General features: G+C 36.5%; 1 protein-coding gene across 6 annotated transcripts in view; it reads left to right on the top strand.

The window, feature by feature from the left end:
• ralgapa2 (Ral GTPase activating protein catalytic subunit alpha 2) overlaps window positions 1-12,727 on the top strand; it is a 562,522-nt gene that overhangs the window by 156,586 nt on the left and 393,209 nt on the right. For all 6 annotated transcript variants that reach the window (XR_015758519.1, XM_043696530.2, XM_043696527.2 and 3 more), the window contains 5 exons: window positions 1,783-1,917; window positions 2,687-2,835; window positions 3,539-3,650; window positions 11,197-11,434; window positions 11,915-12,082. Coding sequence is in view for 5 of the 6 variants with exons in the window: in XM_043696530.2 (XP_043552465.2) it covers window positions 1,783-1,917; window positions 2,687-2,835; window positions 3,539-3,650; window positions 11,197-11,434; window positions 11,915-12,082 (802 nt within the window). In the remaining variant the exon portion in view is untranslated. The remainder of the gene's footprint in view (window positions 1-1,782; window positions 1,918-2,686; window positions 2,836-3,538; window positions 3,651-11,196; window positions 11,435-11,914; window positions 12,083-12,727) is intronic.

Below are 12,727 nucleotides of genomic sequence, written 5' to 3'. Positions count from 1 at the left end.
CAGAACAGCCAGGAGATTTACAGTTGAGTCAGAATGATTGATTCAATAAATGCAGCATGGATGTGCTACTGAGAGGAGGCTGAAGGCATTCTTGTGTCAGGAACATATTCTACAGTTTGTTTGTGCTTCATAGTACCTGATGCTAAAGTGGCTTTTTGCAGCGAAAAAGTGCTTCTATGTCTTGGAAATACTCTGATACCTTTCTCCCCTCAAAAAAGAAATCAAGGAAACAGTCCCAAACTTGGCAGTTCAAAGTGGAGATTTTTATAAGAGTGAGATGGAACAATACCAAATGTAAAGAATCTGTTTTTGCAGAGAATCCATGCATGCATTACTGAACGAATGCTGCACTATTTGAAATGGTGCCCTTTGAGGCCCTGTCTAAGCTTTTAGAAAGGTGCAAATGATTCTATGGCTACCATTTAGAAGAAGAGCAAAGAGGTTATCCTGATGGTCTGGCCGATAAATATCCCTCAGTCAACATCACAAAAACAGATTATTTGCTCATTTGTGCATTTCTGTTTGTGGAAACTTGTTACAAATCTGCTGCTGCATTTGATACTTTAAAACAGGCACTATATGCAAATGCATGTTGATTCTTCCTCTTATTCTTTATATTCCTGAGAACTATGGTGAATTGTGCATTCAGAATACCATTTGATTCAATAGTATAGAAATTTATTTCACTTGATTAAGTTTGTATGCCATCATTTAACGTATTAGGTTAATATTTCCTAAAATAACACAATTTCTTTTGTAAGGCCATCTTGTATGTACTCCAATTTAATTGTACCCAAATTCTTGTTTAAGAAATAAGGAAACTTGCAGTGCAGTTGTCATGTGAAATCATCTATGGTTTTAAAACAGGTATATGGCTATTAATGTAGAAGTCACCCAGGTGGCAAAACTGGATTTCTAAAACTGATATCAATTCAGGATTATATTTTCAAATTTGTCAGTTTGAATATATATTAATCATGATAAATTGTTCAGGGCATTAATGGAAGGAGGTAAATTTTTCATTTATTTGTGGATGTATTCCCAGATGTGACTTATTGCTGTGAGAACACAGATTCAAGTCTGATGGCAGCTCGTGGAATTTACACAAAAGTAATACAAATTTGGAATTTAAAAATCTAGTTTCAGTAATAGTGGCCATGATACCATCATTGCTGTAAACACCCACAGTAATGTGGTTAACTCTCAAGTACGCTCTGAAATGGTCCAACAAACCTTTTTGATGGGAATATGAATGGACAACAATGATGCCCAGATCCTGCGGCTTGATAGGATAAAGTTTACATTCTTCAGCTAACATTTATGTTAATATATCTTGAGGGATTCTGTCTGTGAACATTATTTTTGTGCTTTGAGTTTTACCCTCTTTCTGTATTTTTTTTTGTCAGGTGTGCCCTATATGCCTAGTGCTTGCATCTTGTAAGAGCTATAAACAGTAGATACTCAGTAAATGCATTTGAACAAGAAAGGCCTGAGACCTTATTATTCAACACTGAAATCTGACCACGATATGGTGTTCTAGGCAAATCTCCAGACTTCATGCATTATGGGAACTGTATGGATTTATTCAATTGTAATTTATCTAAATAAATTTGCTGTTCATTGGATGGTACAGTGATAAGTGGCGATTTATAGAATGATTGACATTTTGACTGTTTTAGTGTTGGTAGATTAATTACAAAATTGAAAATGAAGTTTGCTATCTTCAGAGGTTTGCACATCTTAAAATAAATATAACATAAAATCTCTTTTTCTGCTTTTAAGACCATTCAGCAGTCAAGGCATCGGCGTACGTCTAGCTGGGGAAGAACATACTCTTTTACAAATGCCATCAATCGGGGCTGTGTTTTTGAAGAGGAAAATGCAAATATTCAGGCTGGTGTTCAATCAACGTTGCAGGTGAGTGTCAGTTAAGTTCTTGTATGAGCAGATTCTTTTCAGGGTGACACTTAATAATTTTGTTCCCCTTTCATTATATGTGGTCTGCTTCTGGATCTATGTTAATGTTTTATTTTTGCAACTGATTGCTGACAGCAATAATATGAAAACGATTCTTTTTCAATAATGTCGCCTGCCAAAAATGAAATGTATGGCTTTTGTTTATTTTCAATGATATATCCACAATTGTAGTATTGCTGTGATTTATTTCATTATAAATATCAAGAAGCTCTTATTAAGAAGCTTTACAATGCTCAGTGAGTTGCTTTCATATGATGTGCAGAATGCTTTGCTGAAAGCCACAACCACTTGGGCAATTCTTGTACTGCAGGAAATATGCTCATTCTTGCACTATGGCTTTGTTGAAACTGTTCATTGCTTTAATCTTCCAGTCCTGATAAGATCTTATGAACCTTAAGGAGTTACTTAAAAAGAATAATACTGTTTGGCCTCCTGAATATTTCAATTATTTTATATTTTTATTTCACATTTATAGTACTTTTTTGTTGTGAAATATTCAAGGAGCAAGATTTATAAAAGTTGTATAAAGTTATGAAAGATTTTGAGGCAGTGCAATTGATATTTTTCTTTAATGCACTTTGAAGTGAATCAATGCATAGTGCAATCACAACTTTTCAGAACAATTCTAAACAGAAATCAATTGTTCCTATCGAGAGGAGTCATACTTGAAGTACATTTTGATAGGAATATTTGCATCTTTTTTTAAAAGGTATTTTTGACCAATTCTGCAAATGTATTCTTGTTGGAACCTTGCAATGATGTTTCAAAGATCCTCGAAGAACAGATTGATGTCTGCAAGGCAGTATTAAGTATCTACAGGCACATGATCATGGAATTAAACATGAGCAAGAAAACATGGTGAGTTTGGCTGTCAGGCACTGTGTCTATATTTTTCTGATGTGTATGTTTTTTTTGAAAGAGTAAATCTGTGGACATTTGCCTCAGATGTATAGTAGGACATTTTGGTGTAATTTTACTTTGCTACTGTTGATTTCTATTATATGCTTTAGGCCAAAATAAATATTTTAACCTTAAACTGATTCTATTTGATATGAAGTTTGGAGATTTTCGTTAGCTTAGGAATGATTCTTTTTTTCTGACTCCCCGGATCCAGCATTAATTTAATGGTGTTGTTAACCTGGTCGTCCAAACCATGTTTAAGTACAATTGCCCTGCCACACTTAAGATGTAACAAATATCAATCTAATGTAAATTTTCTGGCACAACTTATGCATTACAATGTTGGGATATTTCCAAGAATAGAAGTCCCGTGTTCTACTGCTAAGGTTTCCAAACTGTTTCATCTTATTCCCTGAAATTTATTGCTGTTCTAGCAGCTAGTTTCGTAAACTGATTACTTTGCACAGGACTTTAATGAGACCAATTTATGACTATTAACACCTAATGGGGTACCTTGCCCACTGATTTGGAAATTCATTTCCTCACACGTTCATTAATGTTCAGAAAACTGTTCAGGAAATTGGGAAAATTTCAAAGTTGTTGATTTGGATGTATTCTTAGTATATTTTTGAATGACTGGATTTTTTTGACTTTCACATAGGGAACAACTTTTGCGTGTATTACTTAAGATCACTGAAACAATTATGCCAAAGCAGCACGATTTGCACAACCGGGATATTTTTGCAGAACACATGGCAGGACTACTTTTCCGGGTAAAATGTGTAAAATTACAATAGCTTCTTGTGAATTATGCAGTGTGTCTGTGTCAGTACAATATATCTGTATAAGTTAACAATTTGTATTTAAAAAAGGCAGATTAGTCATCATTGGATATCTTTGTATGAGCCCAGGAAAGAAAAGCTGACAGACTAATTCTGCAGTAAGAGTTTCAATTGCTGATTATGCCATGCCAATTCATGCATGTTGTATTGGTAGGTATCCGCGTTGGCTCTTGTGGATTTATTTGTGGCCCTTGTGTTGTTTGAAAATGTGTAGCTTACCTTCTCTGTGGTGTTTAAAAAGATCAATATTTTAGGTTGTATCCTGTCTTGTTTTAGTGCTTTATTGATGTTATAGGATTGGTGTGAATTGAAAAATCTCCCACAAAGTATGTCTGGTACCAACTTAGATTAGCTCTTTCCTAATCAGTCAATGTCTCTAATTATAAATTGCCGCTCCTGAGTTTTCTGTTGAGCAGGTATTGGATTTAAAAAGATAATGGATGTTGATTTCTTTCAAAGCAAATGACATGATTGCAGGAATAAATGGTTGATAATATCTTCAATTTTTAAAATTCATTTGTAGGTGTCTCTGGCTGGCCAGTATTTATTGCCTGTCCCTAGTTGCCCTTGAGAAGGTGGTGGTAAACTACCTCCTTCAACCACTGCAGTCCACCTGCTGTGGGTTTATCAACAATGCCATTAGGAAGGGAATTGCAGAATTTTAATCCAGCAATAGTGAAGGAACTGTGATATATTTCTAAGTCAGGATGGTGAATGGCTTGGAAGGGAATTTGAAGGTGGTAGTATTCCCATATATCTGCTGCCTTTGCCCTTCAAGATGGAAGTGATCATAGTTTGGGAAAGTGCTGTCTGAGGATTTTTGAATTTCTTCAGTGCATCTTGTAGATAATACACACTGTTACTGAGCATCAGTGGTAGATGGAGTGGGTGTTTGTGGATGCAGTGCCAATCAATGGACTGCTCTATCCTGGATAGTTTCAAGCTTCTTGAATGTTGCTGCAGCTGCACCCATTCAGTGTTCCAATCACACTCCTTACTTGTGCCTTGTAGATGATGGACTGCTTTAAGCAGTCATGAAGTGAATTACTCACCACAGTATTCCAAGCCTCTGACCTGCTCTTGTAGGCACTAGTGAATCCAGTGGAGTTTCTGGTCTATGTTGATAGAGGGGAATTCAGTGATGGCAACACTATTGAATGTCAAGATGCAATGGTTAGATTGTCTCTTATTTGTGTGACATGACTGAGTGTAGCATGAATGCATTTATTTTTTTTGTTGATTCTATTAAATTTACATTTTATTAAGGATTCAAATTAGAAATTCCCTAAAATTGCTTGAAATTGAAATTACAGTTTTGGTTCACCGAATTTCCAAAATATTTGAATTCATGCTTATTACACATTTTATCTTGCAATTTATTTAATAACGTGAGTAAGCAAACTGTTGTGATGGATAGATTAGATTAGATTAGATTACTTACAGTGTGGAAACAGGCCCTTCGGCCCAACAAGCCCACACCGCCCCGCCGAAGCGCAACCCACCCATACCCCTAACCTAACACTACGGGCAATTTAGCATAGCCAATTCACCTAACCTGCACATCTTTGGACTGTGGGAGGAAACCGGAGCACCCGGAGGAAACCCACGCAGACACGGGGAGAACGTGCAAACTCCACACAGTCAGTCGCCTGAGGCGGGAATTGAACCCTGATCTCCGGCGCTGTGAGGCAGCAGTGCTAACCACTGTGCCACTGTGCCGCCCTAAATACCATGGTGTTGGGTGCACTTCAATTTTGACTTGTCTCCCATCTTGGTTGTTTCCTTTTGTATAAACCCAGTTTTGTTCCCAAGCTCATGGAGGAAAGCCATCAAAGAGCCTGGCACAAAACTGGCTTTACTATAAATGCCAGAGGAAACATCACAGAAGCGCTTCACAGGAGGCTCCCAAGCACTGAGGATGTCACCTAGACAGCGGACGAAACGTCTGCAACACAAATTCCCAGCTCGGCGAACAGGACCACAACAACTGGCTTTACTATCCATCATCAAATATGGTTGACTTGGACGAAACTTAATCCCGTTTCTCTAAAGCCCAGCAATTTTAGATCATCTTAGAGAATGAAGATAATTTCAAGATATCATCGTTGATGGCCAATAACAACAAACATTCTTGAAGCAACTTTTAATGTCAAAATACACACCGGGCAATTCTCAGAGGCAGATGTTATTCCAGTTTAGGTGGAAGTTGCAAATGGGTAACCTGCAAAATCATCTTTGCGACAAACTCCAAAGAATTATCCAGGAAATTGCTGCCCCCCCCCCCCAACCTCTCATTTCTCTTGTGTACTTAGCATTTTAAACCAACTGTAAAGGTGATTCTGGATCTTTAAACTTCAGAAAATGGTAGCTGACTGTTATGAAAGGAGGACGTGATTTGCCTTCCTCTGACAACTCTGCATGAGAGGGAACTGTCAGAACGGAATTCTGACTCTGCACTTCTGAGGTCTTGATCACAATCACCTGTCAGAGATGTGAGGCCACTTCTTGCAGATTGTCACTTGGAAAATCAAGCCCATAATTTAAAAACGTTAATGCTTTATCAGCATTTTGGGATGGTGCAATTCCTTAAATGTCTCTCCACTGTCCCATATCCTTAACTCTAATAAGTATGAACAGCTTATGGTCTAGTTTGGTACTGAGCTAGAGACCATTCATTCAGAGCATCTGTTGCTGCTTCCAAATCCTACTTTCACAAAGTCAAACCTTTCTCACACTCCTCCTGAATTAGCCTTGAACATCCATTTGTTTGAAGTTTATCTTCCATGTATCATCTTCACTTGTTGATCTTTTCTTGTTTGAAAGATATGGGATCACTTCCTTAATCTCATTCCCACCAAAATTCCCACTATTCAATTTTTGTTCTTGACCTATTACTAACTGATATTTTGTCCAAGGAGGGATAGGTTAAATGATTTCTTTTGTGAGGGAATCTCTATTTCAGAGTTTAATTTTGTGTTTTTTGAGATTATCCTCAAAACAAGCTGAACTGCAAGTGAAACTGACATAGAAATAGAAAAGGTAAACCCACGAGTAAAATTGAACTTAACACTTTTAAGAAAATTAAAACCAAACTGACGCCGTGTAATGGAAACTGAAACCTTGGTGCAAGTTATAGGAGGACACTGCAGTGTCTGTGCAGTGGCAGTTAAGTATTCATCTGTAATTTTCAGAATTGATTGCTGCTAATTAATAATTCTCCAGAGCTGTCTGCAAGATAATAAGGTCTAAGAAGCTTTTACCAGAACAAGGATTCTTGTTGCTTGGAGGTCAATGACTGTGGCACAAAACTACACAAGAAATTGAAAGAGGATAAAGGTATGCACAAAAGCCAAGATGCATTGAGTTATAGCCTCTGTTTAAACTGCAAACTTGCCTATAAACCATATCCTATCCAAGATAATTGATTCCAAGTTTCTGTTTCCTACAACTGAAACTAGTGGATATTTTTAAAAACTGGGGACATGGTGGTATCGTGATAATGTCACTGCACTAGTAATTCAGAGGCCTGGGATCATGTCCTGAGCACGTGACTTAAATCCTACTGCAGCAGTTGGTGGAGTTTAAATTGAGAACAAAATCTGGAATATAAAGCTAATCTTGGTAATGATGACCATGAAACTACCATCGATTGTTGTAAAACAAAATCGAAATCTGGTTCTCAACTGTATTTTGGGGATGGAAATCTGTCCTCCTTACCTAGTCTGGCTGGCATATGCCTCCAGACCTACAGAAAGGGTTTGACTGTTAACTGCCCCTTGAAAATGGCTAGCAATTCATTCAGTTCAGGGGAAATTCATTAAAGATTTTAAAAAATTGGTGGATTTTGAATAAACAGGCCAGATTATTTTTGAAGTAATTATTTTAATGTAGTGGTTGCTTGTCAGATTTTGTAATATACAAATAATTTCATCATAACTGAGTATTACCTTATTTTGTGTTAAGTACACTTTGTTATAAGTACACATTCGTTATAAGTCGGCTCCACTGTATTGTTTTGTGTAGTATAAGGATTCAGTAATGCAACAATGTACAGACAGTATCTATGGTAGTACAAAAGCAAGGCTTTTGTTGATCTGTTGTTCCTTTTGCTAGGTGTTGCATTTAATAAAACCACTCTGACAAATTTAATAGAAACCTTCAAATGCAGGATATTGAATAAAAGAGTTGATTATTAAATGACCTTGAATTTTGCATTAAAATTGATAAACAAGTTGCTTTCTAAAGTCTGATTTTGATTTTCATCATTGTTAACATTGGCATAACACTGAATGCTACAGTTTTATTACTACCAAGTATTAGCAAGCTTTGAGAAGATTTGTAACTCAGATTGGGTTCTGGATGTAAATTTGCTCATTGAGCTGGAAAGGTTTGTTTTTGGATGTTTTGTCACCATACTAGGTAACATCATCAGTGAGCCTCTGGTGAAGCACTGGTGGCATGGCCTGCTTTTGATTTGTGTTTAGGTTTACTTGGGTTGGTGCTGTAATTTCCTGTTCTTTTTCTCAGGGGGTGGTAAATGGAATCCAAGTATATGTGTTTGTTGATGGAGTTCCAGTTGGAATACCTTGTAAGAACTGTAATAAACGCTACATTGGACAAACAGGCAGAAATCTAGCCACCAGGATACATGAACATCAACTAGCCTCAAAAAGACATGACCCACTCTCACTAGTATCCTCACATACAGTTGAGGAAGGGCACCACTTTGACTGGGACAACACATCCATCATAGGACAAGTCAAAGAGAGAGACATGCGAGAATTCCTAGAAGCATGGCATTCCAACCGGAACACTTATCAACAAACACACCAACTTGGATCCCATTTACCACCCCCTGAGAAAAAGAACAGGAAATAACATCGTCACAGGAAATGCTGTCACCAACTCAAGGAAACTTAAACACATAAATAAAAAGCAGGCCATACCATCAATGCTTCACCAGAGGCTCACTGATGATGTTACCGAGTATGGTGATAAAACGTCTGAGAACAAACCTTCCAGCTCAATGAGCAAACTTACATCAACTACCAAGTATATTGTGATAAAAGTTTATACTATCATTTAGAAATTTGGATTTTATAGTTGAGATAAGTAGGTTTTTTGGTTTTAAGTCCGTGAAGGTAACTTGTTTCTTTTAAGCGATCAGAAAGTCATTTTGAATATTTTCAACCATAATTTCTAAAAAAAAAAGCATCACTTATATAATAAATGACTAGGTACATTACCTGGGGAGTTAATTGATGAATTCTTTACCAAGTTGACATTTTGCAGCATACAGAAAGACATCGGAGTGTTGGAGGTGTGAGGGGTTTGTGACAGTCTGAGCTTTCATAGCTGGGTGGAAAAAAGTTCTTAACTGTTTTAAGTGTTACACAGGGCTTTTCTTCAAGTTCTGTTAGAACAGTAAGTGAGGTAGCCAGTGACTTTGTTTCTCATGGAGACGATCATATCTGGTGAATGTATAGAAAGTACCTGAAGGGGAATATTTGCAACCTTGTCAATTAAGTCAGAAATTAAACAATTAAAATAGAATTGTTACTTCACTGGGGTGAAGTGTTTGTAAAGGAAATTGCTGCGGAAGGGATTCAGGTTTTCTTTTTGCTGTTTTTTGTTAATTTTTTTCTGAACTTTTATTTAACATAGCTCTATTTTATCATTTTTTAAAACTTGTTCTTTTGTTAAACGAACTTTGCCCATATTTTGCACAAAGATACCAATGACTGATCGCCACCAGTAACGAAACAATAAAAATAAAACTTTTAATCCATCATGCCAGGTTTCATTTTTAGACCAGACTAGTCCAATATTACCATCAGCTGGGATCATAACATTGTAGTTAACATCCTTTGAAGGTATTTGATCTTCAAGAACTAAACTAACTTCTGGCCCAAAAGCCATTTTTGTTAGCATTCAATAAAGACTACTGCTTTTCTGCCATTTCTCTCTTCACTCTGGGCATTTTTTGCTTCTTTTCAACACACAAGGCAGTGAGTCAAAAGTGTGGATCTTCCCTCCAGTATGTGGTTTCACAGCTCTCCTGCTGTGTACAAGCTGTGATGTAATGACAGTCTGGCTGAATTTAACCATAGAGCAGCAAACATCAAGTGATGGGGAGAGCAAAATGCACAGGGCGTAAGATTTTCTCTGAAGAATTCTAGTGTTCTAAACTGCAAATTTTAATCTTTTGCTGTGTGCCGTTTTTGCCATTTTGTTAAGTTCATTTTATTATTGTAGTTTTTAATATTGTTTTTGTTTAAACTGATTCGAAGCATTCCAGGGTTGCCTAGAAATCTCAACAATGATCATGAATGCTGACGTTTGTTGGAATTTTCTTCATAGCTTTGGATGCGTTTGTACCATATTCCATATTTGCAATTCCACAAAATCTTTGCACTATCTTCTTAAGTTTTTAAAATCTTCTGCTTTAAGTTATTCAGTTGATTTATCTTTATCCAAAGGCAAGTTATGCTTTAAAACAAAACAAATAAATAAAAATAAGCAACAGGGTCTCAGAGAGAGAGATGCAACTGGGATGGGTGAAATTCAATTCAATTGCCATCATTTTGAATTTCACAGTTCAGTTTTTTTTTTGCAAAATAAATGTGAGGTGAATTGGATGTTGGGGTTGAGGAAGTGGGAATTGTGTGGAATAATGAGATTATTGGTGAAATGAAGTAAGTAGGTTATTCAGCTTGTCTTTATTGGGTACAACTGGAACAATATTTTCTAATATTGTTTGTTTTTTTGGAAAACTTACAGAAAAAGGCTACGTGGGGATAATGGAGCAGTGGTCCATTTATATTGGCCTTCTTAAAAAGGAATCATGAGCTTTGCTGAGACTAGCATATTAAAGTAATAATGATCCAAGCAGTCGTGAATGTCAAGGAAGAAAATGCAGTGCTGAGTTAGAGAGGTCACACATCTTCATTGCATAAAATAATGTCATTAAGAACCAATTTATATGATTAGTTTATACGACTGATATAAGCATACCCAAGAATTTACGACAAACGCAAGTATAATGACAACACCTGAAAGTGTTGACCCAGTTTAGATTTGAAGTGATTTAATTGCTTGTAACATGGCAATGAGAACATGAAATTTAGAACTTAATTGTCTCAATTTTTGTTCAATCAAAGTGTAAATATTTGACATGAAATTGAATAACAAGCATCACACTTCAAAACATTATTTAAAGAAGTAAATTAAGAGTGAATTGTTACAGTTTGTTATTTGTGCTGCTTAGATGTCAAGGTTTTTAACATAGAGTTGCGATTTGTGCTGCGACAGTCTATCGTGATTGGGTTACTATGCTTTATTTTGCCGATGTGCAATCACGGTTAAAATAAAGGCTTTTGATATTGTATATATTTTTTGCTTTATTTGTGTGGATTTGTACTCAAACTTAAAAAGATTTCATTACAGCATCATAAATCTTTATTTTTTCTTTCTGCAGACTCTCATTGTTGCCTGGATTCGGGCTAATTTAAGTGTGTACATCTCACGGGAACTATGGGATGAGCTCCTGTCTGTGCTTTCTTCACTCACTACCTGGAATGAACTGATTACTGAATGGGCAAAAATTATGGATTCTCTCACTGTGGTGTTGGCAAGATGTGTGTACAGCCTGGATATGAATGATTTACCACTGGACAAGCTAAGTGAGCAAAAGGAAAAGAAACAAAGAGGAAGAGGTAACAAAATTTCGACAACTAAAATTGTTTGGAGGGCTGTGATTTTAAGAATTAGAGGGAATATGGCCCAGATGTCAACATCAGTCTGGTCAGGTATACTAATCCTGTTATCAGTGTGTTGTCAGAATGGAAGTATATTCTGATGTTTCTGAATAATGATGGAGGGGACAAAGTGTCTGACAGCATATCATAGAAGATTGACATTTGCTGTATTTGCTTCTGCACATCCAGCCAATTCAAAACGTAGTAGAAAATGGAGGTGAAAAAGTGTACTTGTATGTCGAATACAATTGATTATAAATTATCTTATTAATTTTAAGAATATCCAAAATTCACATTTCAATGTATTATCAGCCGTTTGTGAACTCTGTGATCTCAGTTCTTGTGTAGGAATGCTGTATGTATTATTTAACAATAAGATGTTGACAAATTAACAATATGTGGGACTAAACACCTATTTATGCATCATTAACTTTTAAGGTGTACATCAAGATCTTAGTAAAGTAAATGCAGTAGGTAGGTCCTTTTCTCTGAGTTGGAGGAGTCAGACTGATGGCACACAAGAGCATATGCGATTTAGAAGTGCAACTACCTCTGGTGCCCCTGGAGTTGAAAAGGCCAGAAATATTGTTCGTCAGAAAGCAACAGGTAAGCTCACTGAAGACCGAATTTGTTCATGAACTACATAATTTTTTGATTGAAGCCAAGTATTTCTCCAGTTTGAAGTATTGTTCTGCCTGTTTTTATAGGGTATTTTAAATTTTTTGAGAATTATCAAGTAACTGGATGTTGAATGTTTGGTTTGTTTTCAGAATTTTTTTCAAGTCCTTTAACTGGCCCTTTCCTTACCACTTTCCTGCCCACTTTGTTAGCTTCTACTGCTTCTATCATAGTGCAGTTTGCTCTTTCTCCGTTAAACCACCACTTCATCCCTTTATTGCTTTCTAACCTAGTTCATTATTCCTGAACTCCCCAGAATTGACCAACCCTTAATCATATTGTCAACCTGTCACTAGGATGTTTTGCTTCCAGTACCCTCAAAATCATTGTCGTCATCTTTTTCTTGCAAGAGCTTTTACTTAACATCCTTGACTTTGTAAATTACCTTTAGATCTGTTGTCTTCCCTCTTGTAATGCATTATTACTATAGAGATACATAAAATGCTTCCCATCACTTTCGACCAGCTTCTCAAAGATTATTAAACTTTACTTACTTACTTACTTAGATTACTTATTTACAGTGTGGAAACAGGCCCTTCAGCCCAACAAGTCCCCACCGACCCACCACCGACC

This window comes from Chiloscyllium plagiosum, unplaced genomic scaffold, assembly GCF_037043375.1.
Source record: "Chiloscyllium plagiosum isolate Xiang-an unplaced genomic scaffold, Cpla_swu_hap1 HiC_scaffold_10, whole genome shotgun sequence".
Taxonomy (NCBI): domain Eukaryota; kingdom Metazoa; phylum Chordata; class Chondrichthyes; order Orectolobiformes; family Hemiscylliidae; genus Chiloscyllium; species Chiloscyllium plagiosum.
Note: the sequence above shows the minus strand (reverse complement) of the source record. Positions and strands in the feature narration are given on the sequence as shown.